The 25,279-nt window shown below is 44.7% G+C and overlaps 4 protein-coding genes across 5 annotated transcripts in view; 3 read left to right on the top strand and 1 right to left on the bottom strand.

Moving 5' to 3' along the window:
- LOC126561499 (ubiquitin-protein ligase E3B) overlaps positions 1 to 25,279 on the top strand; it is a 480,330-nt gene that overhangs the window by 286,208 nt on the left and 168,843 nt on the right. The window lies entirely within an intron of this gene.
- LOC126561783 (ceramide phosphoethanolamine synthase-like) lies at positions 156 to 8,734 on the top strand. Its single transcript, XM_050218101.1, has 6 exons — positions 156 to 933; positions 7,063 to 7,267; positions 7,354 to 7,494; positions 7,571 to 7,728; positions 7,826 to 7,992; positions 8,072 to 8,734. The coding sequence occupies exons 1-6, from the start codon at positions 225 to 227 to the stop codon at positions 8,732 to 8,734; spliced, it is 2,043 nt and encodes a 680-aa protein (XP_050074058.1). The 5' UTR covers positions 156 to 224.
- Positions 10,298 to 10,945, bottom strand: LOC126560924 (uncharacterized). Its single transcript, XM_050216875.1, has one exon. The coding sequence runs from the start codon at positions 10,943 to 10,945 to the stop codon at positions 10,298 to 10,300; it is 648 nt and encodes a 215-aa protein (XP_050072832.1).
- Positions 13,534 to 24,640, top strand: LOC126561373 (uncharacterized). Its single transcript, XM_050217483.1, has 6 exons — positions 13,534 to 13,701; positions 20,158 to 20,377; positions 20,464 to 21,573; positions 21,653 to 21,846; positions 21,919 to 24,337; positions 24,434 to 24,640. Exons 1-6 carry the CDS (start codon positions 13,625 to 13,627, stop codon positions 24,638 to 24,640), a joined length of 4,227 nt encoding a protein of 1,408 aa, XP_050073440.1. The 5' UTR covers positions 13,534 to 13,624.

Genomic DNA, 25,279 nt, shown 5'->3' with positions numbered 1-25,279 from the left:
TTGTCAACAATGAACTGGTAGTACTAGTACCATTATTTTAGTGCATCAATTTAGTCGATATTTTGTCCTCCGCTGACAAATCAATCTTCAATCTCTGTGCTGTGAGTGCCAGTGTTAACGTTACGTGAATACAGGTGTGTGCCTACAGGGGGGAAAAAGTGAAATTAACCTACTTCCTCGTTGAAGGCGTGTGCGTGCCTGCATATGTGACGTATGGTGGTTCGATGTCATCACAAAAGTATGCATACGATATTGGGCAACTGTTGAAGAATCTTAATGCGACCACGTACATACCGCCCTCAACCATGGACATCAATAGTAGCAACAGCACCAGAACCAGCCCAACCATGCCCGACCACCAGCACAATGCGCTCAGTGTGCTGAGCTGGACCAGCGAACATGTGAGCGAATGGGCCCGGAAGGAAGGTTTATCGCGGCGCATCATCGAGTGGATAGCACGGGAGGATGTCGATGGTCGATGTTTGCTAGCGATTACCGAACAGGACGTGCACGATCTACCGCAACACTGTGCCATGCAGCTCCGGTTCGGTGATATTAAACGATTCTGGTTTGCGACCCGGTTGCTTCAGCGGCAACATTTGACCACAACGGGACCGCTTGGGCTGGCCGGTCTGTGGGCACCCGAGTACAGTATGAATGGGAACGATATGCCGTCTGCCGGTCATCATCCGCTGCATCCACACCATCACCCTCAGCAGCATCATCCGGCAGGTACTCACGGGACGCCACATCATCCTTCTTCCAGCCTGCACCACCATCCACACCATGCGTCACTACTGTCCAGCATGGGCACAAGTTACGGTTCGGTCGGTTACAGCTACAGCGACCTGGAGCGCATCTCACCACCCATGTCCATCGACGGGTGTGCCACGTGTATTCAGCCGGAATTTTTCAAAACGATGATAAGTTTAGGTAAGTTTGCGAGGGGGTGAGTACGAAGTACGGGTCCCGGTTACGGTTGGTCGATAGTTGCATTAAATCCAATTGAAACACCCTTTGCCTGGTAGCCATGGTCAGTATGCGTGCAATTTTTTTTTTCCCACAAGAAACAGCAATAGGAGAACGAGAACTTAATTGGAGGCCCAATAGCGCAACCCGTTTCTTTCCGTCTTGTAGTATGCAGCGGTACATAACACAGCTTTTAATGGGAATGAAATATCTTTCGATCGAAGCACTTGCATGATGTGTCACGAACGGCAACGGGCTCCTTCCCTCCCCTCTTTATAAGCCGGTATTCCATTCAACCAAGTCCAGTGCCAGCGCTATTTGTTGGACGATTGAAAGGCCCTAATTCAATTTCCTCTTGGTAGCAAATTGAGTGACACTGCCAGTCGTCCAAATGCTCTTCTCTACTTTATTCGTTACAATGGGAATGCTCAGCCTGCTAAGAGTTAAAAATGCACCCAAGGGTCGTTGGTTTAAAAAATTGCAACCGTAGCCTAGCAACTATTTCTGGATATTTCCGTTTGAACTGCATATGTGTGTGTGTGTGTGTGCGAGTGCTCCTAGAGTTAGCCGGAGTGAGGTCACATTTGAAGTGTTCAAGGTCTAAAAACACAATTTTAGGTGCATGTCCGCCGTCCCGGAAATGAGAGCTATATTTCAGGTTGAACAAATCAGAACGTCAGGGCGTCGGGGAAATAGCTTTGATGGAAATGATAAGAATAGATATACGGCGGTGCCGCAAATAGAAATCCGGATACTTTTAATTCGAACAATCTAGGAATGACCCAGTGCTTGGTCTAACGATGTTGCTCAGCAACTCTATTGCTCTGGAAGTTTCTGAAGGAGGACTTTTAAACTCAAGATGGATACAAACTGGCAATAGGGATGAATCTGTTGATATATTTGACAACAAAAAAGGTGGAAAATATTCCTGGTAAACATACAATTAGAATTCAGCTTGACAAGAAACATTTCCAACTGTCAAAATCCATAGATTTCCACAGCAGCGTTATCAAAGCAAGGCAGTTAACAGGAAAGCGGTCTTTTGCATGTCTGAATTTGGCAAGATGATATAAGTTCATTTGAACAATTGTTCACACGGCTAGACCGGGGATAAAATCTCATCCAGATCGTTCTAGCAAGCAGAAGAAAATCAGAATTTAGACTGTCCAGATACCAGAAATAGCAAATCTCTAATAATTGAAGAGCTATTCCTAGACCTAGACCATCAAAATTGTCCCTAAAAGACCTCTGGATAATCAAATTGCAAGCTGTCCCGATGTGTGTTCGAAGCACTGTAGCTACCATCGAAGAGACCTGTCCTGTGGTGCTGAATGACTCAGTGCTGCTAATATTTGGGAGATTTCTTATCGTCGTCCCCTCCAGAATGTCACTCCAAGTCTTCGAATGGTTTCGGCTTATCTATCTGCTACTTCTCCTCTACCCGTGTACCAGAAAACTAAAATAAATTACGATTTACAAATTCAAATCTTCAACCATCCGCGTTACGATTATTTTTTTTTAAATCGCAAACCAAACTCCAAAACGTAGCTCGCCTACTTTTGGGGGGTGGTGATGTTATTATTTGATCGAAATTAAATCGATGCAACGCTAGCAAGCGGCGCAATAATCGCCCCTTGGTATCGAAGGCAACAAGCACCTGGCTACTCTATGCCGGGGTTTTGCTGAGTTGTTGTGCGTTTTAGTTTTATTTTGTTAAACGTGCTATTGCACAACGCAAAAACACGCACGGCAACAGAAACCGGTGGAAAGCCTATGTGTATGTGGTGCATTAAGACTGATAAGCGAAAATCGATACAATTTGCTTATATCTGCATTACTAAGCTCGTACAATGATCCGGCGCGCAAGCCGTTGTGCTGTGCTGTGACAATTTGTAATAATTAATTGCACTGTCGTTCGTTTGCGATTGCCTCCTTGCCATTTTCTGACCATTCTAGATAAGCAGTTTCATAAATTTGCTGACATAATTTAAAGAAGTCTAATAAAAAAGAGCTTATCTTCAATTCTTGATTAATTGTGCAATGACTGGAAAGACTTACGTCAATTTAGCAATTTTGGAGTGGTTTCTAATTACGGAACGAGGATTACTTGCGTTCTATCGGATTATCCATGGTTCCAAGATGTCCAAGTTGTTTCCAAGAGACGATCTAGAGCCGTAAAGAGGGCGGAAAACAATTAGCTCCGTGTCCTGCACTGATGACGCATGTAGTAGAACCTTCTCTGTCAGGTTAGGACATAGACAGCTAATGATCTTTTCCCGCAAAAGATGCAGTTTTAAGTCTTGGCGTCAATTTGCAAAAAAAAAAAAAAACCCCGAGAGACAAAACATTGCTAAACACCTGGATACGGATTGGCTGAGTCGCCCTGAGCTTCATTATTAATTTGGCTCACGTTTTCGACGACGACCACCATGGTTCCGGCCATCATCAGCTAATCGCGTGGCAAAAAAAGAACCTCCGATTGTCTTACCCAAAGCGTGGATCGTGCCGACCTTAATTTCATTGCTCAAAGACGTTCGTGCCCACAAACACTGGGTACGGACTCCTCTGGGGGTGGAAGGAGGCGAATGAGGCAGTTACTTTTATTTACTTTCCGATACTATCATCTACCAGGTCTTTTGAGGCCTGGGTGGAATGGTAATCGGTTTGTATTTGGTCCTCACTTTTTTATGCTTTGTTGTTGCGACGCTCGCTTTGTGGTCCTAGAAAATGAGGTCCCCGTATACACCATTGACGCCAACGTTAATCAATGTTTATCAGCAGCAGCAAACGGCAACAGATTGTTTGAGTCATACGTTTCAACGATTGCGGTTCCACCACAGGTTCTGCCTTTAGGTGGCGCGATTGTTTACATCTTGTGCCCTGCCTGGGCTGCCCATCAGCCGTTTTCTTCTCCGCTTCGAATTTGCCGTAAACAAATGCCATTTACGCTTGACAATCGTCTGCCAATGAATGTCGCTTATGGCGCATTACAGCACAGAGCACACGGGTAGATTCGATTCAAGCGCTTTAGACTGTAATTCGTCGCTCCATCCATCGTCGGTGGCTAAAACGTCAGCGCTCAAGCGCTCTATTACTCAACCTTTAAGGAAATTCCCTCGCAATCCCTCCACGATCACGAAACACTCAAGTACCGGGAAAGGAGAAGCTGTTCCAAAGTCCGAGTTCCGAGCATAGAATCCGGAACAAAACACGCTTTGTGCGGGTGAGCACAACCCTCAGATGCGCGCGCTCCTCGGCAGGCCACAGTGCCTGTTGCCGGCTGTGTGATGATTAATTCCCTTCTTTTTGTACCAAAGCGAAACGATAAGAAGATAAGAAGCGACGTGAGACGTTTGTTTCGTTGCTCTTTGGTGAAGAAAATCCAAAGACCACACTCGTCCTGTGCAACACCTGTGCGTGTACGGGCAATTACATTCAAGCTTACGCTGGTCATGGTCTCGTTGGGTGCGTTACATGAAGTTATTTTCTTTTTATCTCGTCTTGGAACGGTTGTGTGTGGATTAGGGATTTCTTTGTTGGGACTGTGGTGTACCGTAAAAGAGTGATAAGGTTAGGTCTAAGGGTTGATGCTTTGTCCGCGACGTAGAGCGCAGGGTGAATGCATGGACAGATAGATTTTCAGAGATAAGTTGTGCTGGTTTAAAGCAGCGTGAGAGAATTAGATTGAACATGACGATATCATGCTTGAAGCATGTAAGAACCATTCCCGAACCATCAAGGCCTAAAACGAAAGTACCAGAATCAGCAGAAATGGGAAGATAGAGGGTTTCGCTCTTTGTGACAGAATAGTAGAATCGCTAAGGGGAATGTTTTAAATAGATAATGGAATATTGCAAACCCGTTGTGGAACTTTGCAACTCTCTGAGAGGAAATTAGCATCGCAGCCGTGGAATTGGCAACAACAACAACTTTTACTACTATTTTTAACATGTTCTCCCTTTTAAATAAGAGAGCTCAGAAGAAATTCCACAACAGATTGCAAAGTCACACAGTCGAGTTGCAATTTTCCCCTCACTGAATGCAAGATGTTCCAATATATGGATCTAAATCCTTCATCAACCGATGAAAAATCCCGAAAAAATGGAAATTCAGCGATTGATAAGAACGGAATGGTTGTAAGAAAAGATTGCAATACAATAAATGCAATAGAGGCATTGGAGAAACGGAAAGAAAGAAACAATTTCAAAAGACAGAATAGTTTGATATAAAAATTAAGATTGTAAAAAAAAATGAAAAGTTGATATTTTGGAGGGAACATAATGAAATGATGGAAAGGAACTGAACTATAGGGAGAAATGGAACAAAAGTAGGAGGAACGGTATTATTCGAAGGAATGGAACTACTGAAGGATGCTGCTAATTTTAGCATATTAGCAGAAGAAACAGTTTAGCACTATTTCCCGTTCCGTTCCTTTCCGTTCGAATTTTATTCGTCTGACTCTTGATAACAGGCTGGCTGATAAGTCCCCGGTCTGACACATAGAATGCGCCGCTAGTATTAAATGCATATTATTTTTATATAGCACCAACCTTCAAATGATTCGTGTCAAAATTTGACGTCTGTATGTCAATTAGTTTGTGAGACAGACGTCAGAGCGTCTTTTGTCAAGCAACTTTTGGTTGCTTGACGAACGAAAAAAGAACGAAGAAGAAAAAAGTGTTGTTCCACCAAGATAACGCACCGTGCCACAAGTCATTGAGAACGATGGCAAAAATTCATGAATTGGGCTTCGAATTGCTTCCCCACCCACCGTATTCTCCAGATCTGGCCCCCAGCAACTTTTTCTTGTTCTCAGACCTCAAAAGGATGCTCGCAGGGAACAAATTTGGCTGCAATGAAGAGGTAGTCGCCGAAACTGAGGACTATTTTGAGGCAAAACCGAAGGAGTACTACCAAAATGGTATCAAAAAATTGGAAGGTCGTTATAATCGTTGCATCGCTCTTGAAGGGAACTATGTTGAATAATAAAAACGAATTTTGACAAAAAAATGTGTTTTTCTTTGTTAAACCGGGGACTTATCAGCCAACCTGTTATATCTGATGCTACTTTGGCGCTATTGTAGAATCTAGATTTCTGAGCCTTCCACAAGTAACCCACGACGCTTAAGAACGGCAGTATAGTAACGGCTTCAACTTACACCATATGTCCCATATACACGATCCAATTCTATTCTTATTCCATCAATTGTGCAAACTATGGATCATCTGGATCGTTCCTTGTTAGTAAGGTCCGCTGTTGTGCGGATTTTTTTTCGATGGTGAAATAGTTTACTTGCCACATTTTCGTCCGTCGTAACCTGCAAAAAATCCAGACTAAAGTCTTTTCCTTCTTTTTCTGGAATTAACGACCTGCTACATCGTATGGGCGATCTAATGGCGAGACTACGAGACGAGACTGTGACGTCTTCTAAGACATAATTTAGCAGGATGACCTGGAGATCGTTAAGCCAAAAAACAAGTCCCATGTTTTTGCAATGTTTTGCAAAACCTCAAATTGTCTAATACCTCCGAAACAAAGTACATGTTAATAGCTCCAAGAAAGAGCGCAATGTTAACATAACATATTACAAACCAACATTTTGTGGTTTGTTTTCGGAGGCAGCGCGTGTGTATCCATATCAAAATGTACCTTTTTCCGTCCTATGCTCTTCGCACACACCACATTGCATAAGCTAAACCTTCCGAAGAGATGATGGAGATTTACTCAGCACGTTGATGGCTACACCGGTACAATAATATTCGTTGTGTAAAACACGAAACTCGGTAATTCCTTCCACCGTATGATGGAAAAGCGTCCAGCGAACAGAGATGAGATTGAAACGGAACGAAAGCAAAAAAAATAAAAAATCTGCACGCTTCAGGCTCTGGTGGTGATTCAACCACCTATTGGGGCCTCCTCTTGCAATCTGTTTGCCTTGCTTTCTCCGCTTGCAAGCTGCATGGGTGACCTGCTGATGCCATGGGGGCGCACAGGTTTATGGTCCACTTTCCACTGTCCACCGCCATTGTTGCTGATAGTTGTGTGTTAATTTGCTCCTTCTCGTCTGCTCTCTGTCCTCCCTTCCGGTACAGGTTACGCCTTTCTAGTTACCTGGATCACCGCGTTCGTAATGGTGGTGGTGCACGAACGAGTACCGGACATGAAGAAGTACCCACCGCTGCCGGACATCTTCCTCGACAACGTGCCCCACATACCGTGGGCTTTCCACATGTGTGAGGTAACTGGCACGATACTGTTCTGTATCTGGATGTGCGTTCTGGTGGTGCACAAGCATCGGTGAGTGCCTTCTTTTATCTGTTTCTAGCACATTCTTATGCAAACGGTAGTGGCCAGGCTCTGATAGGGGTTACCTTCTTCCACAGGATGGTGCTGTTGCGCCGTTTCTTCGCCTTGGCCGGTACCGTGTTTCTGCTGCGCTGTGTTACGATGCTAATTACGTCCCTGAGCGTTCCGGGAACGCATCTAGAATGTACGCCACACGATCATAAATTCGACGACAGCAAGTAAGTGTGATAAGACAGGAGTTATAAATGTTAAAATCAATTTTAATCACAATAAAACTCTTCTCCTCGTCCACAGCGTGCGTATAACGGAAATGATTTACCTTCGAATCAGTCGTGCCTACACAATCTGGAGCGGACTGGGCATGTCCATACAGGGCGTTCGTACTTGCGGTGACTACATGTTCAGTGGGCACACCGTCGCCCTGACATTGCTTAACTTCTTCATCACCGAATGTACGTACTGGTGGCATTAGGTTTCCAGAATTCACCTTTTTCATCCATTTTGGTTTTGTTTTCTTCCAATTTCCGATTCTTTTCCTCCGCCCAATAGATACCCCCCGGAATCTGTACTTCCTGCATACGCTCACCTGGCTGCTGAACATGTTTGGAATATTCTTCATTCTGGCCGCCCACGAACATTACTCCATTGACGTGTTTGTGGCGTTCTACATAACGTCACGACTATTTCTGTACTATCACACCCTAGCCAACAATCAGGTGTGTGCTTTTTGTTTGTCCTTCCCTTCATCAGAATTGCATTTGATAACTGTTCTGTTTCTGACGCTTACACTTACAGGCCCTTATGTCACACGATTCCAACCGAACACGCATATGGTTTCCCATGTTTAGCTACTTCGAAAGCTCGGTCGATGGTATCATCCCGAACGAGTACGACACGGTGTACGGTGTGCTGTACAAGGTCTTTGCCTGCGTGCTGTACGTAAAGGACGTATGTATGCTCACTGCACGCCGGTTCTGGATTACCAACATTGATGGACCGGCCGGTGTACTAAAGACGAAGGTGGTACTGTTACAACATCTGCACCAAAAGCAAGGTCAACCGACGGGGACGGTTCGAAAAGCGTCAGCAAAGGTGGATGAAATGGCGTCAGACTTAAGCTCGGCTCCAATGGCGGATGAAGAAGAGGAGCAGACCGAGGATAGTAGTGGCCGGCAAACGAAAGCTCAACAAGTACTAATTTCGAACAATCTCGAGGCACACAGTGTGCACCAGCGCACACCGGAAAGAAAGGACGTGATCAAGTGTAATAACATCAATGCGGAGTATGACGTTGCTAGTCTGAAACGGCGTTCGTTTGGCAACATTAATGCGACACTTCCAAAGAGCGTTAACGAGGCGATAAAGTTGAACAATAACAATAACCACAGTAACAATAACAACAACAACAACCATCTTCCTTCCGGCGGACCAAAGGATAACACCAAGAAGGAGCACTAGTGTATGTGTGTTGGTGGTTAATAAGCAAACCATTGTTTTACAAAGCAAAAGGGGAGAGGCTTTAAGACGCAAAGATGCTACACGGGGAGAAAGCTTCCATTTTGTTAGTGAAGTACACTATTAATTTAACGCTACTATTAAGCCAGACATCAATCGGTCCTGTCCGGTCGTTCGATTTTTTGTTGCGGGACATTTCTTTATCTTTAATGTTACACTCCTTACATACTCTGTTAGAGGCAGTAATTGCCCAAAATTTCCCGTAAATCGATAGAGATTTTCGTACAGCGATCAAACAGCGAGCGTCTTCGGGGTGGTTGTTTTGTCCGGAAACAGAAACCGGAAACAAACTTTGTGATATTGTGTTTTAAACAAATAAGTAATGCTCTCGACCGGTTGCTGCGGTTATTGTTTTGTTTGTTGCGCTTCTGTTTCATCGCGTTCGTTTGCGTACGTTTTATCCTCGTATTATTAGCTAACTTAATGTTCATCCTCAATTGTGTGCGTTCTATTTATTGTCATTCCTCTTTTCGCGCAAACGTGGCGGAGTTGAGTTAAGTATGTGTGTGTGTGTGTGTGTAGGCAAGCAAGCAGCGGGATTAGAATTAAAGCGTTTAAAGATGAACTTGCGTCCGTATGAAAAAGTTAAACTGTGGGAATAAAAAATTTATAGCTCGAGGAACACGTAACGTATAACTTTAAAAATAACGAATAGCTTAAGAAGCTTCCCAGCGTCCAGCGTGTGTAGCGTATTATATTAAAGGCAAAGGAAGTACACCGGTAATACTAGTCGAAGAAACAGTCTTACAGTGCGTATAGAGGATGTAGTACGACAGAACAGAAACTAATTATTGCTACTTTTCTTCTTAAAACCATTTAAATCAGTATAATAAGAACAATGTCTCTATTCCGTCTCACCATTTCTTCAGCCACCGTCTTCTGCACAACCAATTGAAAGTATCGTAATGTGATCACCAAATAACCGAAAAGAAAAAGACGTTCAACTAAACACGAACAAATGCCAACCTTTAGAATCGAAGGTAAGAATGTTGCCAAAGTTTTAAGCAGACGAAAAGATGAAAATCCAACCAAGAAGATCACTTTTGACCGTTTTTCTCCCCAACCGTTTAGTAATACTATGCTTCCTCCTTCACGAACTTTTCTATCCTTCCATTGTTTTCTTTTTCTAATACAGTAACAAATGAGTAACAATACCAAACACGCACACACACACAATTTGAAAAGCAATAGAAGCTTCTAATGGCACTTGAATCAGGAATAGGAATAGATTTTATAAATACTCCGTCTTCTCTGATAGCTCTAGGTTTACGATGTGGATAGTGGGGGAAAGAGAAACATGATGTTTAGGAGGTAGATTTTGCAACGAACTGGTACCGAAAAGAAGAGAAATATAAATTTGCTTCTGATAAACTGATTGAAAATGGAAAAACGTATGAAGTATACGATCCGAAACGCCTACCAAAGGTAAGTTTATTATTAATTTATACATATTGGTAAAATCACAAAAAGTGACATTTTTTTGTTGAACGTATCTTCTATGAACCCTCAACTGATATAGCTATTCCTGCACGGGCTAAGCCGCTTATTATGCACCAAAAACATATGCTTCGTTAAGCTACTCTTGTTTAGGTACTGTTTTTCGCAAAGACTGCATTGAAACGTTCTCTCATCGTCCGTATCATCCAAATCGGTTGACCAATCATATTCGACAGGCTGTTCTAGAACCTCCACATTCCAATCATTTGATGCTGGTGATGGTGCCGCTTCGCTCACCGGATCACAGCATGCGATATCTTCATTCCAGTCTGTTTCCGTATCTAATACCTCAACGTTCCAATCAACTTCCACCATTGCTGCGCTATCGTTTCCTGTTATATGTTCGCTCTGTTCCGATTCTTCACTCTCCGTATCGTTCCAATCTCGATTGCGCCTTAACACGTTAACACTCCATTCACCTCCGGAACTCACATCTTCATCTCCGTTTTCTGCTACCAGAGCGCCATCCCATGCATTCAAATCCTCTTGCTGACTGAGTTCTACTTCCTCATTCCAATTTATCACTTCCATGATATACACTTCGTCGTCCGAAGTCTCTTGTCCTTCCGCATCAAAAATCGGTCCATCAGTGTCTGATACTTCCGCATCGCGCAAATAAGTTGAACTAACGGGCATATGGTAGGCGTGGTCGATCATGTGTATCGATCCTTGGTTGTTTTGTCTTGATTTCGAATGGTAATCTTTGGAACCGTTGCGATCATTCTCCATCGTGCAGTACCTTCATTGCTGAAAGGAAGTTAAACTAAGATAGATAAAGAAATTAATTGTTGCTGTTGCGGGCTGTAAACAGATTTACGGTTTACCATCATTTCCAGCCATAAGATGTTCAGTGCATTACATTATTGTTGAGGGGCTGATTCTTTCTACACGTGTTGAAGATTCTTCTCCGTCTTGCTCAAGGCAATGTATACTGCAATGTATTGCAGTCGATTTATTAGCAAATTCTGGATAGTATCGTTTGCAACAAAATCCTAGGCCTCTGTAAGTTGTTATAGATTGGACAGTTTCTTTACAAATGAAATATAAATTACCAACTTTTTCGATAATTAAAATAACGTTTGAAACAGACTATTTTTTTTTTGTCTGAAAAACTGCAAAAATACCGCTGTTTGGCGGTAAAGTTTGTCTAGTTTGGTTTGTTTGTTCCCTTTTTAAAACTGATCAGCTGTCATGTATCACCACAGGGTGGTTCCGGATTGCCGTTTGCTGCTGACCGATTGAAATCAGCTGATTCTTGTTCTTTTTAATTTTATATTCCCTACGCATAAAACGCGCGCTTAAATTATGAAAGCTTGTTAAAAGAAAAGAGAAAATATAAAAGTATAGCAAAACTAAATGCTTAAAATAACATACGAATAGCACCAGCAAGTATAAACCAACCATCCGTTCAAAATGTCAACCGCAAATGGAACCAAAAAAAAAAACAGAACAAAAGAAGAAGATTTGTTCAGTTTGTTTTTGGTTTCGTTTGGTTCACTTTCATTTTGTATTAGCAAAAGTTTTGCATTATTTAGGTTGTGCAACAAGGGCAACAAAACGGTGCACAATATGCGCCACAAGTGACCGAAAACGCTACAGGCAACAATCAAGCGTTAGCTCTTCGTCTGCAACAAGTGATTTTGGCTGACCGATGATGCTGATGGCGGAACGTCGTCGTACGTCGGGTTGAGAAGCGAACGAAGCAAGCTGCTAGATTATTAATCTAATTACGGAAACAGCTACCGATGACCGAAATTCCGTTCCTTTGATAGTAATGTGATGAAAAAGTGTAATGAAAATATGCGTCTTGGTAGCGTCGTAGAAGATTGCGTTCGGCTGCTGCAACGTAAATGCAGCACGCCAAGTTATGATGGGTCAGCGTGATGAGGTGCGGTAGTGATGTGGTGCAGGAGACGAATCATATGACTGGCGTGCGGTCAGCACTACGTAAGCAAGCAAACAGCGAAGCCGGGGCATTGTTATTGTTTGTCATACATTCCATCACCAGCCAAATAATTTGCCCAACCTTTTCTCTGTGTCCGATCCGTAGGGATGTGGAACCTTTCATCCATTACTCAGCCAGTAAACACAAGAAAGCATCCTGTTGAACCCAACCGCCGGTAATTATGGAAACAACGCGAAACGATTACGCCGGCGGGCCTGTGTGTGGTTGTGTGTGAATAGGAATTTTTGAATGAATTTGGCGCCGTCCGTCCCGGGCTCGTGGGCGCTCTTTAACCGGATCCAATCAGCATCCCAATCTTTGTCGACGTCGTCGCCTGTCGTCCTAACCGATAAGCGAAATCGATGTGAAAATGTGAACCAATCGTCGAAAGCATTAGTGACCGGCAAAGACACACTCACAAACGCACACACAATCTCTACGCACTCGGTGGGACGGTTCGAGGCAGTAGATTAAATCCTGACAACCACTACTAATTGGCACAAATGTATCCGTTTCGAAGGTGAGACGGATGAGATGGCAAAGTAGTCCGCGTACCCGCGAATTACACTACCTCGTGACGTGCACGTCCTGATGGTGCAGGGAACTGCGCGTGCGCCATCACTATAAACCGAAGATAAAGTAGAGAGACAGAGTGAATGTGTGTGTGTGTGTGTAGGAAGGGGGTGGTGAGACGATACTGGCGGTCCACTGTGGCTTAACTTTGCAGCGCAAAACAACACTGGGCGATGGTCCCCGTGTATGTTCCTGCCAGTTGCGTACGATCGACCAACCCCGACGGACAGTATAGCGCCCGCGCGCGCGTTTGTTTTTAAAATCGGACGTTGGTCATATAGTAAGTCATTTTGCCAAAGTGAAGCAGCGTCATGCAGTGCATCGTTATCGACGTCATTTGGGAGAAATTAGCTGGGGTAATGTGAGACCCTTAGATAATGAAAGGATACCATTCCTAGCGTAGGATCGTGCGTATTACAACAGTAAGGAGTTTATCTCGAAACGGTGTTGTAATGGAAGTTTATCCTCATCTGCTGGTTGTGATTGGACCCGTACCAGGCGGGCCACAATGCTGCAACAAGTGTTTCAGTGAGCGTACGAAATAAACGAATATGTAAATCCGCCAAAAATGCGCATCTTCATGCCGCTGTAAGAGTGCAGTGTCTAAGGTGCGTTTAGAAGCGATCTTACCGGTTGTGAATTTTGAAGCAATTTTTCATGCGATTGTCGCACGTACATTGGTTGTGGCTAAGGTGTGTGAAGCAGCGCAAACAGAAGCGAAAGGAAGAAAGATTGCAGACGGACCGCTGCCTGCACCGGGCATTTCGGTGTCGCTGCAATCGTATCGAGCCAGTCGAGCTTTTTTGGACTATAAATATATGATGGCCCTGTTTAACAAGCTGCTATTCAACAAGAAAAGAAATACTAGCTCATCGTCGCAGAAAACAAGCCCCGGGTAAGTAGATCGCAACGAGAATCACATTTTCTTGCATTGATCGATCGTCGGAAGCGTATCGATCATGTCATATGATCTTTTGCTGTTTCGAATATGCAATTTATATTGAAAGAATATTATATTATATTGATATTATATTATATTGATTAATATTATATTGATCACCTAAATTGTTTCTCAAAAAAAAAAAATCGGGGACATTTTCATGACCAACGCATGATGGCTCTAATCTTCACCCGACAGGATCCGAGGCTTCAAAACCCATCCGGACCGTTCCATCCGTAGTGATGAGGTCTGACCATCCAACTACGTGGTATAATGAAGTCTAGTAAGCCATTAGATGGCCGGTGTGACCTAGAAGGTCTTTAAGCAAAGAAGAAGAATGATTTCCTAAGAAACAATAACGTTTCTCAGATAATGAGGATCCTGGTCGAGAATTTATTTGGATAGGCAAGACTCCACAAGGTTTCTTAGAGCTATAATCCTGGTTAATCCTCACGTGCTATGCATGATCTTTTGATCATGATCTGCATCTGCTTGTGGTGATCTGGAGATCAATCAGAAAATCTTTATACCATGGAGAGAAGTACCTCTCTTGGGTTGAAATAATTGATCCAGGATGTTATCCAAATCCATGTCCGTTTGTTAGAAACTCTTCAAGGAACTCGATAATCTTGAACAGCTTGTTGTAAACACTTCTTCTTGAATTTTGTGCTGAAAAATCCTTGGAGAAATTTGCTGGAGGTCCTTAGGAGGAAAAAAGGTTGTCTAAAATAACATCTTTGCAACCGTATTTAATTAGAAAAAAGGGGATTTTCCCTGCTTGGGTAGACCTGATGATTAGGTCATTGTTTTTTTTTTTATCACACACACCTCATATCAGATCAAACCCAATGTGACACACCACACTGTGATGTAATGAAATGTTAAGGAAGAGTGCGTGTAACACTTCCAATTAAAATTGCGTAAAATGACGCACGTTCGATCCCTTGCTCCGATTGTACCGATGAGATGCTGTTTTTATCACGCAAACTACTTAATCTAATTACTCCGTACTCCAGGTGTTGCTTGCCCGTTGACCGAACCCCGAACAAATCGTTTCGCGCGCTAATTTATCTCTTCTGCCACACGCTTCTGCAACCACAACAGCACTACAAGTGGCACTCTCTCGGTTTGGTATGTTTTTTTTCTGCTGATCTTTGCTGCTGATGTTTGAGTTGTCCGTTTTTTTTGCCCCCATCGCGGCTTAGTAAGTTGAGTGTGTGCTGTCCACATCCAACCCCACCCCCACCCCCCAACCCTAAGCGGAAGGGGTGTGTATGTTGTGTCGGCAATGACGAGCCGTTGATGACGATGCGCGAGTCACGAGAATGAGCCCCGTTCTTGTCTGTCACACGCGGCACAGAGCAGTTTTCGGAGCAGCGTGGTCTCTTTCGTTCGTCTGCGCCCTTGTCTCCGGTTACCCTTGCCGGGCTCAGGTGACGGTGTGGTCTTTGGCCGGTGTGTGCGTCGTGTACTGTTGGGGGTATTCCCTTTGTGGCAGTGATAAAGCCACTCACGTACTTTGTTCGTCAGATGTTAAACTGTAGCGTTACAATGATGAATCCCGATCGTTGTAATGGGAAAAAACAAGCAAAATGTATCCTAATTTATCAAGGTTTACGTTCTACTTGTTTGCAAGATGATAAATGCATTTTTATATCTCTTCCGTCTACATAAATCACTTGAGGGTGAAGACGTTGATGATGATCCGCAATATATTGCGAAAGTACGGGTTCACGCACTAGAAAGTTCATTCGCAGGGATCGGCGAACATGCTGCGAAATAACAAATCGGACATGATTTGCGTTTTTTCGCATTTTCCCTCGCACGTCCGATGTCGGTGTTATTTCATCAAAACGTACCGCGAACAGCCGCGCCAAACCGCTACCGAACGACACAACTAAACGGTACGGAAAACGAAAAATCACGTGCTTTTTTGAAGCACCCGTGTCTGGCCGCTTCCCCTGTTTGTCGCGTTCGCACCACACTCTCGACAGGCACATGTTGCGGATGCTGTTGATCAACGGTCGATCGCTTGACCATCCCATATGACCATATGACCCAGGTCCACCGAACAAACCCTCCCATTTCGGCCCACCTCTTCACACTATCACGATCGTCTGCGTGACCATTTGCCATGTTGATTTCCTTGCCGGGGCCCCATTTATTTCGGGTTTGGTGCTACTTATTTTTTATTTGCATCTCTCGCTTGGATGTGTGTGTGTGTGTGTTACGGTTGGGGTCAGCTTCGTGTATTTTGCGATGTTTACTGTCCGTGTTGCGATATCTTGTTTTTATTTGCCTTTCGGGTTGTCTCGTTCTATCTATGCGGAAATTATTTTTAGAGAAACGAAACCGAAAATTAGCATCCCCCCTCCCGCGGTAAGGGGATGCCAGCGGGGTGTATGTTTATGTGGCGTCAGTGCACGAGTCTCTGTTAGGAAGTGGGCGGAGGAGCAATATTAGCATTGGTACCTTTTAATGCCAGGGATGAATCCGCGATCGGAGTTCGATCGCGGTCGATTACCTTGTAAAGTGTGGATTTGCAACCACGTGCATTTGACGTTTGCATGTAGAATTTAATCCCGCCTCGGTAAAGGGATGCGCCTTGGTGTGGCCCTTTCTACGATCGTGAGCTACTTTTACACCACTTAGGGGTTGGGTGTTGATCGTATAGTATCGATTGGGTAATCGAAGTTGACACGATGTGCGTCATTAGAGACGATCGTGTACGTTTGCTGTGGTTGCGCTAACATGAATGAAATTATTCCTCGCAGGCAGGCATCATTCGATGACTCCTTCCTGTGCATAACATGTGCAGCGGGAAGGTGGAGAGGAGGTGGATGGGGGGTTTGCAAATGGACACAAACTAAACCGAGACTCCTGCACATAATGATCGAGCGACCGAGGCCCTTACACGAGGCAGCTATCGAGGCTCTAAGTTGGACTTTACTGCTCAGGATCGGAAAGGATCACCTAGGATCATAGAAAACTGGAGGGGGTGTTTTGATCCAGGAATCGATCGAGATCACAAGTGCAGAACATGCACTTCTTCAGAAAACACAGAACATCATTTCGGCGTTGAAAATAACTTTATTTTCCTTTTTTTCATCTTTACAAACTAGACTTTCTGACGTCGATCTATCTCCTGTGCAGATGACACAGCCTTGAGCGCATAAATTCGCCACGAGTAAACGTCGCCCCCTCTCGACAGACAACAAAAGTGTGTCGCGACCGTGTCTTAAGCGTTAGTGTTAATTATTTCTTTCGCTAAACGATCGTCACTCGCTGGTCACAAGACCTCTGCTTGAGGCTGCATCACACGACGCGACGGGAGCGCATGGTTTTTTCTGTTTCAGGGGGGGTTTATGTACGTTTTGCGTAATGGTGCCGAGAGGACGAGAAAGAAAAACCTTGGGGGGAGAAAATTTTCGAAGCAAAATAACTCAAAATAAAGTATCGTGCTCTGGGTGTGAGTACTCCGAGCACAAAGCGTGTTGAAAGGTGGAAAGCTATCCTTTGCGAAAAATCCCCTTCAAGAAAGAAACGCATTCCTGGGGTGTTTTATTGTGTGTCGACGAGTTAATAAAAAAAAATTGCTCGAAACGATCGTGATGATCATGTGATCAGATCAGCTCTTATGAAAGTATGCCCTCCGCTACCCTTGGATGAATCTTTGGACGCTGTCAATCATCAATCGAAGCGTGACGTCTGATCAGACCGTAAGCATATAAACGGCACAGTTTGCAATATCATTACCGTCAAGAAGGATGCATTTCCGGTCGCATGATCAACGTTGGAGGCACGTTGGCTGCATGCTAGCGTGAGCTTAAAATAGGAACCTCGGTGCGAATGCTGAGATGCGCCGGATGTTCATTCATTAAACAAGATGCATTCGGCATCGCGCTTCGAACTTACCTCAATCGATTCATTGTTGCCTTGTAGGAGAATGTAAGTATCGAATGTTGTCAGTGCTGTGATGGTTTGTTTTAGGCGACGAAAATAGTGAATGAATGACTCGTCGACGAATCATGTGGATCGTGTTCACTACCGCGACACCGGATGGCGTCATTGGTGTGTGTCTTACTTCTTGAAGAATGCATGTATGTACTAATAGCTCGTAAAAGGAAACAAAAGTATCTTTTTGTCGAAATTTGGTGATCTCACCCGGAAGTTCACCTATTTTGGGTCAAAAGTCGGTACATCGACAACAACTTACATGATGAGAATAGCGAAAAGTGCTTCGAATGAGCAGAAGAGCAATGAAGAATCCACTATAATGAAGAGTTCTTCCAGCTGTACGATGATGTCACTGCTTCTTCTTGGCTCAACGACCTGATAGGTCATGGATTACGAGACTTGCTGACGATACCAAGTAGCTGGGTATCTGGAGTAGCTGGAGGACTGATGATGTCACTAGTGTGAAGCAAAATAAACTCCAATCGTACTCTGATGAGTTGATCAAGACATGGGAATGGTACCAGACAACCTAGTCCGACAGGCCGGCATTTTGCATTAGCAGACGACGGCACTAGAGCGCAAGCGACAGAAGTCCTGCAGCAGTCCACGTCGGATATTTGTGCGAACTTTCGTTATGCAAACGCAAACGAGGGCCTGGCCTATCGTCACAAATCCTTATGCAAATAGCGACATTCTTATCAGGGCAACGCACTTTGGCGCGCTTAAAACATTGAGCTGAGGAGTATGGGAAGCTATTATCTTCATCATCTACTCATGTGAGCGAAAATGGTTCCATTTTTAACTACCCTGGACTGTTTATTTGTAAGCTAGGCTTACGTTTGTTTTTTTTTATAACCACAATAGTGCCGGTAGTCTACAGACCGCAAGAATAGAGATCTGATTTATTAGCCCCAGAGGGTGTAGCTCGTGATGAGTTTTTTTTTCTCAAATGCTTCTAAGGGAAGACAAAAAAAGACGCTTATCATTTGTGTCTTGTTTACACCAATCCGGCTCACTGCGGATGGATTTCGCGGGATGGGTTAAATCTTCTTCTTGAAAATGTCGGCAAGGATTGAGCGTTGTTAATATATTAATGAGTTAAGTGTGTGGCCATAAAGCAAGAGCACAAAGTCATCGTCATTTCAGTAATCTTGGCTCTGGGTGTGGATTTTTTTTTACGACGACAAGGATCTTACATAAAGAACCTTTTTACTGATCGTGCCACACGATAAGCAGTTTGCGTACGTTCGAAGGGGGGTCACGTGCATTTATTTTTTATATTCCGTTTTTTCTTTGCTTAATTTTGTTGATTGTCTTCTACCTTCAAGAATGCGTTTGTTTTTTTTTTTCGTTTGGTTTTCGCTATCGAACAGAGTCGTGCTGTCTGCAGAGGAAATCGGTTCTGTCACGAGACATTTTTGCACATGCTACAGGTCCGATAGTGACTACGCCGGATTGATAAGAGGATGGAGTCTGTTAGAAACAACTACCAGCGACAACGTAATCACATTCGATAAACATCGAGTCGATCGATCATACAGGCCACGGCTAACATCGGCCTTATCGGTGGGTTCGTTCGAGCTTAATCCCTCGCCCTCGCCCGAAAAGCGTAATGCAATAATTTATCATCGTTTCACGATGGTGTGGATTAAAGCAAACGTCGTTCTAAACTATTCGTGTCACATGCAGGTTCATTCAATCAAATCGTTCGCCACACCGGACCAGGCCAACATTAATCCTTGGCTCTGCGGTAAGAAAAAGTCATGTGACTTGACGAAGGAATTCCGCGTGACTTTGGAACGCGCAAGCAAGCAGTGATGGTGAGCAATGGGGGAAGGAGTAGGAATGTTTTAATCTGCTCGCGGCTGCGTTTCGAGAGTTCGATGGTTGAATTGCGCGTGCGCGCCCTCGCGCCTATCGTTTGTTTGTACGATAAGGAAGAAGCAATATTAAACCAAGCGTTCGTTTATGATGGTTGGTGTTTATTTTGGTGTGGATTTTATGGAAGAGAGAGAGAGGGAGATAAGTCATTTGATTAAGTTCAATGAGGTCGATGTCAAAAGTAAAGAAACAAAATTATGCTTATTACGAAGAATTTGGGTCATGATGACATTCGCTAGTCTTAGTCCAGAGTCCTCCAAAAACAAGCACCTCGATCGGCTCTTATTGGCAAACCGACGGCTCGCTGATGCATTAATCAAGATAGATAAGAAGAACATCCATAATCCAGAGTAATCGTCAGCGTCAGGCTGTTTTCTTGTGTTTCTTTGGACGCGTTCTTATCATCATATCACCAGTAGCAATTGAGTGCAGTATGTGCTGATCAGATTTTTATTTGAAGCTATAAAACAATCCTATCTAGTTGAAGTGTTTCTGCTGTGTTTTTTTTTTTCGTTACGAACCTTTTGATGGTACTAATTCCAACCATGATGGTGTCGTCTTCTCACCCTTTAGACAGTTCCCTTTTAGTGCAGATCAGGTACGAATTTTGGTATTCCAGGAGTGTGATATTCGAGGCCGAAAGCTACTATTTGACTCCAGCACCGTTGAGAAGGTTTCGTCCGATAGTACGAGTGCGGCAGCTACGGCAGCATTTGCCAGCGATCATCATCCAACGTCTGTGCCGCAGGTTCAAAAGTGTGATCACTGCAATGTGGTCTACCGAGTGCGCAAGGTAGATATGCTTCAATGCACTAAGGATGAAGCAATTGCTTCTTGTGTATTAACAAGATATTCATCTTTTTTTTTCTCTCTCTCCAGCAAACCGATCCTCGTAGTGAGGCCCTCCTCAAGACGGAGATCAAACAGTTTGAAGAGATGGTGTTCGGATCGGCACCGATCGCGTTTCGTGGCAGTAGTTTTAAGGTGCACTGGTTGAAGGCGCCGAAAACGCTCATGTGCTCACTCGTGTTCCCAACTCCCGTGCACAGTGGTACAAAAAAGTCCTCCGTATCTACCTATCCCGGCTCGGAACTGTTTATCAACAGTGGAGGAAGCAGTGGCATTGGTAGTACTAGTGGCGTTGGTGGGAACGGTGTCGACTATAATCCTTCCGTGAGTGATCTCAGCTCGATCGGTACGGGATCGTTGCATTCGTTCACCGTCACGTCCTCTACCGCCACACAGCATGACCCTTCAATGTTGCACCGACTGCGTCCAGTACTGCCGGCGGAGTTTTGCAACTTTGATCGTTTCGCCAACTTACGCCACTCGTCGAACTCGGGTGTCGATTCCGGTTACGGTGGAACGGATCCGTGGGGTCTTTCCGGATCGGGTTCGTCACGCCATCCTGCATCATCATCGCATCGCAGCAGTTTGTCCTCCATCTACAGCGATTTTGACTGCATCCGACGGATGAGTACGGATAACTATAGCATGGACATTCCACCACCGCCAAACTGTGTCAGTTTGGAGGATTGCCACTCGTACGGTAGCTTTCATCGGCGAGTATCGAAAAATCTGTCAACATCGTTCGAAAACCGTCACACGATTGCCGACCATGTGGGCCATCTGGATGAGCTGGGTCAGCTGATGTTGGGGAATGGGGTGGGTCAGCACGTGACGGCAACGAATGCGACAGCCAGCGATGGATGCGTGGTGTCACGGAATCGGCGCAACAGTGAAACAATGGAACTGAACCGACGGAAAGCTTACAGTGGAGAGCTGCTGTCGACGGCCACCAATTATCAGGGCAAAGCGCCAAGTAAAAAGCTACGACTTGGAGTGGCGGTTTGCATTCGACTGAATGATGTGATGCTGCAGGACACGGATACATTCTGTTCCGAGCATATGACAGTTTTTGAATCGATCCTGTGTCGGGTTCGGGTGGCTGTGGAGAAAGCATACATCCGTTGGCGATCATTTCTGCAGGTAATGGGAGTTAAACGAGAGTGAGTTTTCTTTAGTAGAATTAAATTTACAATAAATTTTCTTGTAATTTAAATTACAGATTATGCTGGGGGCATGGCATTCGACACAACAATGGTTAAATGATCTCTTCACTGCACCCCGTTTAAACAACCCAGTCTGGTTGACGCTCAGCAGTAGCAGCTTGACCGATCGTAATTTAGCCTCACTGGCCAACACGTTCATGAACGATCTCTGCTCTTTGCTGTCGCTGGCCGATACAAAAGATACCAATTTGTAAGTCTTCATTTATAAAAAAGGCGAATAAGGAACAAAGAACGATAATAACTGATGCTTGTTCAATTCTAGTTTTATCAGCACAATGATAACCGCTGTCCTAACGCACCATCTTGGATGGGTAGGAACGATAGCTGCTATGACCGCGACGGACGATTCGTCCCCGAACAGCAAGCTCGATCTTATACGGCGGGAAAAGATTCGCATGAACGAAATCACCGCCAACCATCCTTACAGTGTGCTATGGGCACAGCTGGGCGACCTTTACGGTGCGGTCGGCTATCCGACGAAGCTGTCGAAAACAATCATTTGTGGTAGTTCGCAGCTAAGCAACATGCTTGACAAGATACTGAACGTGCTGTCATACTTTATACGCTGCTCGGAGATAAAAAGGACCGTTTATGTGGAGTCTTTCGATGAGGCAAACATTCGTACAGCTTTCATATCGCAGCGGGCAAATGTTAATGCTGCCGGGACTTTACCCCAAGCGTCCTTGGATGAAGATTTTACTACAAAGGACATTAAAATGGCGGTCGCTGATCGATCGGTCGAGGGATTGCTTGAACCACCAGTCCAACCGCTGTTACGCTCTGCATCCTCCGGTATGGTCCGGTCGGCGACGAGAATGAAAAATTTGGTCTCGTTGGGTGGAGATGACGACCAACAACAGCAGCAGCAAGAAGAAGGTATTTCGAAACATTCAGCTTCTACCGGTGAGATGACCTCTATCCCAAGCAGCGAAGAGGTACAGAAAGCGCTCAAGAAAAACGTAATGAATGACATTCCAAATGTGCTGGTGTACCGTGATTCGCGCTTCGTACGGCAAGAGCTTCGTATAGGCAACAAAAGCATGGACACGGGACTGGTGATGAATGCGAGGGAAAAGCAGTACCTCGAAGCGCGGTATCAAATCGGTAAGGTAGCTCTTATGCATCAACCACAATTACCCGATGCAGAGCTAGCACAAGAAGCCCTTGTACTCGAAGCGAACGATCCTCATGGGCTGGACGATGGAGATGATCGTGAATCGGTTCGGTTATCATATCTCATAACGGAAAACAGTCTCGGGCAGGTGGGCCCATCGGATGCGGCTGAATCGCAGCAACGTTTAATATGGGGTGTCGAGAAGACGAAGGAAGGCATCGCTTTCGAGCAGCTTAAGTACATAAGCCTATTGCGGGGCGAATACAAGGTACAAAAGAACGCCGTGAGTGATAGTGCTAGTGAGCTAAAGAATGCAAACAATCAGAATGAGGTTGTATTTGTGCTCGGTGAGAACGAGATGCTGAAGGACATTCATCGAAAAGCGGGCGGACAGCATGATGATGTTTTGAAATCTTTGGGGATGGTGCAACCGCTAAAACATTGTTGCCAGCAAAAGTTTAATAGTTTCGACAAGTATCGACAGATTGCGGCAAAGTTTCTTAAAAGTCGCAACCTTCCGGACAATCATTTGCTTGAGCGTGGGAAAGGATTTTCGTCCGATGAGGAAAGCATTGTGTCTCCGTTTTCGGAATTCTCGTTCGAGTTCAGTGAAAACCAAGGAACGAATGGACCGTCCGAATGTGCGGTATGTCATCAGATCCCTACCATCTTCTGCCTGCAAACACCGACGAACGCATCCGAGCTGGAGTTTGTTGGGGAACTTTCCGACGCTAACCATAGGCCACCGTGCTGGAAGGAACGAACACTGCTGCTGGAACAGTTGACCGGCGAGTGTGCAAATTTGACCGATGTGTCAGCCACTTCTTCGTCGCGCCATCCAGCGGGATCACTGATGCGAGACAACATTCCGCTTATTGTACTTCCGGGCCACACGATGGCAACGTTGGACGAGAATGATGAGCTGCGGGTAAAGCATCCGGGAAGTATTTTGAAGCTAATCGATATACCCTTCCCCAAAGGGATGCGAACAGCTGCACCGGGAAGTGATGAGAATAATAATAGTAATGGTACCGGTACCGGCTGTTCCACTAGTGGAAGTGGGCATGGTGGAAGCAATGGTGGGGGTAGTGCCGGTGGAAGTGGTAGTGGTGTTGGTGGTCGTGACGGTGGCACCAGCCATCACCACCATCATCATCATCATCATCATCATCATCATCACCATAGTGCGAACGATTCTAGCAACACTGGTAACAACGATAAGACTGACAAAGGTTTGCGATGTTTTCGAACCGGTTTTATGCCTTCTCTGTTTAGCCGTATCACCGATCACTACATGCCGGATATGGTGTTGCAGGCCACGACAGCACCACCGAGCCAGTGGGAAGCATCGTTGAAGCGGGATCTTAATCTTGCGGCACGGTTCACGCTGTATGAGCAGCAACTGACGGAGAATAATGCAATCATCGCAAATCTAGACACGCACGAAGTTCGTTTGCTTTCTTCGCAGTCGCTTGTGGACGGTGATATTATCGGGATGTCACAGATCGTGTCTTCGATGCTGGAAGCCGTCAATGCGATGTGGTCCGCTGGAATCTCCGCTTATCAGGTAGGTTGGATAAAATACTCTATTTGTAATAAAACATTGCCCAAAGATCGCCGACATGCCGCAATATGATTCTAATCGATTCTGCTACTTCAACAGTGCATGGCGTTTATCGAATCGAAACTGCGCGAGCTCTATCTACAGTCGGAAACGATCGCAAGCGTTATGTTGGCTACCGATTTCTGCACCATGAACTCGATCACCACCGCGATGGATATCACTGCCAACGATATGGAGCTGCTGCTGTCCGTTGCATCCGTACACACGCCCGAAGCCACCAAACGGTACCGTGTGCTGATGCGTTAACCCATAAGAAAGACCCGTACTGTGTTTAAAAGGAAACTCCGAAGAACAAAAACAAGAGCTTGAGATTTTGCTGCAAATGCAAATGTGATATTAGGTTGTAATGTGTGTCGGTAGGAATTTACGTACACGCAAACGTAAATTGAAGGACAAAAGCCAAGAGCCAATAGTTGAGGGAAAGGACGTTTAACGTGGAACACTCACGCAAAAAAAGATTTTTTCTGCAAATGCTCTCTGTCGCCATTTTTTGTTGTTGTTGCCGGAAACTCCTTAATTAATTGTCATATCGTTTAGCGTGTAAGGTAAAGTTTAACTTTAGACGGCAAAACAGTACAAAAGCTGCTGCTGCTGTAACCAGCGCACATTAGCAGCGCATTCTAATTTTCAGAGCAATATGGCGACCCTTTCAGGGCCCGCCAAGCCAGACAAGTGTTGTCGCCACAGGGCGAACGGGCAGAAACGCTCGAGGTTGTGAACCATTTGTGTAAAATATAGGAACGGTTTAAGATTTAGATTGCTAGGAAGTGTAGGTTTAGGTAGATAGTTATGTTTCAACAAGAAATTAGGGGTAAAACCTCTCGATATTTGTCGTCAGCAGACCACCTTTGCCATAAAAAGGGCCAGTGAAAAAGGATGAAATAT

Source organism: Anopheles maculipalpis, chromosome 3RL (genome assembly GCF_943734695.1).
Source record: "Anopheles maculipalpis chromosome 3RL, idAnoMacuDA_375_x, whole genome shotgun sequence".
Taxonomy (NCBI): domain Eukaryota; kingdom Metazoa; phylum Arthropoda; class Insecta; order Diptera; family Culicidae; genus Anopheles; species Anopheles maculipalpis.
This window is presented reverse-complemented; position numbering and strand designations above follow the sequence as displayed.

Bases quoted from the DNA above. Each gene is read 5' to 3' on its own strand.
- LOC126561373 (XM_050217483.1), top strand. From the start codon at position 13,625: ATGATGGCCCTGTTTAACAAGCTGCTATTCAACAAGAAAAGAAATACT. The intron at 13,702-20,157 runs GTAAGTAGATCG...CTCACCCTTTAG, and splicing joins TCGCAGAAAACAAGCCCCGG to ACAGTTCCCTTTTAGTGCAG. The intron at 21,574-21,652 runs GTAATGGGAGTT...TTTAAATTACAG, and splicing joins GTTGGCGATCATTTCTGCAG to ATTATGCTGGGGGCATGGCA.
- LOC126560924 (XM_050216875.1), bottom strand. From the start codon at position 10,945: ATGATCGACCACGCCTACCATATGCCCGTTAGTTCAACTTATTTGCGC.
- LOC126561783 (XM_050218101.1), top strand. From the start codon at position 225: ATGTCATCACAAAAGTATGCATACGATATTGGGCAACTGTTGAAGAAT. The intron at 7,495-7,570 runs GTAAGTGTGATA...CCTCGTCCACAG, and splicing joins CATAAATTCGACGACAGCAA to CGTGCGTATAACGGAAATGA. The intron at 7,729-7,825 runs GTACGTACTGGT...TCCGCCCAATAG, and splicing joins TAACTTCTTCATCACCGAAT to ATACCCCCCGGAATCTGTAC.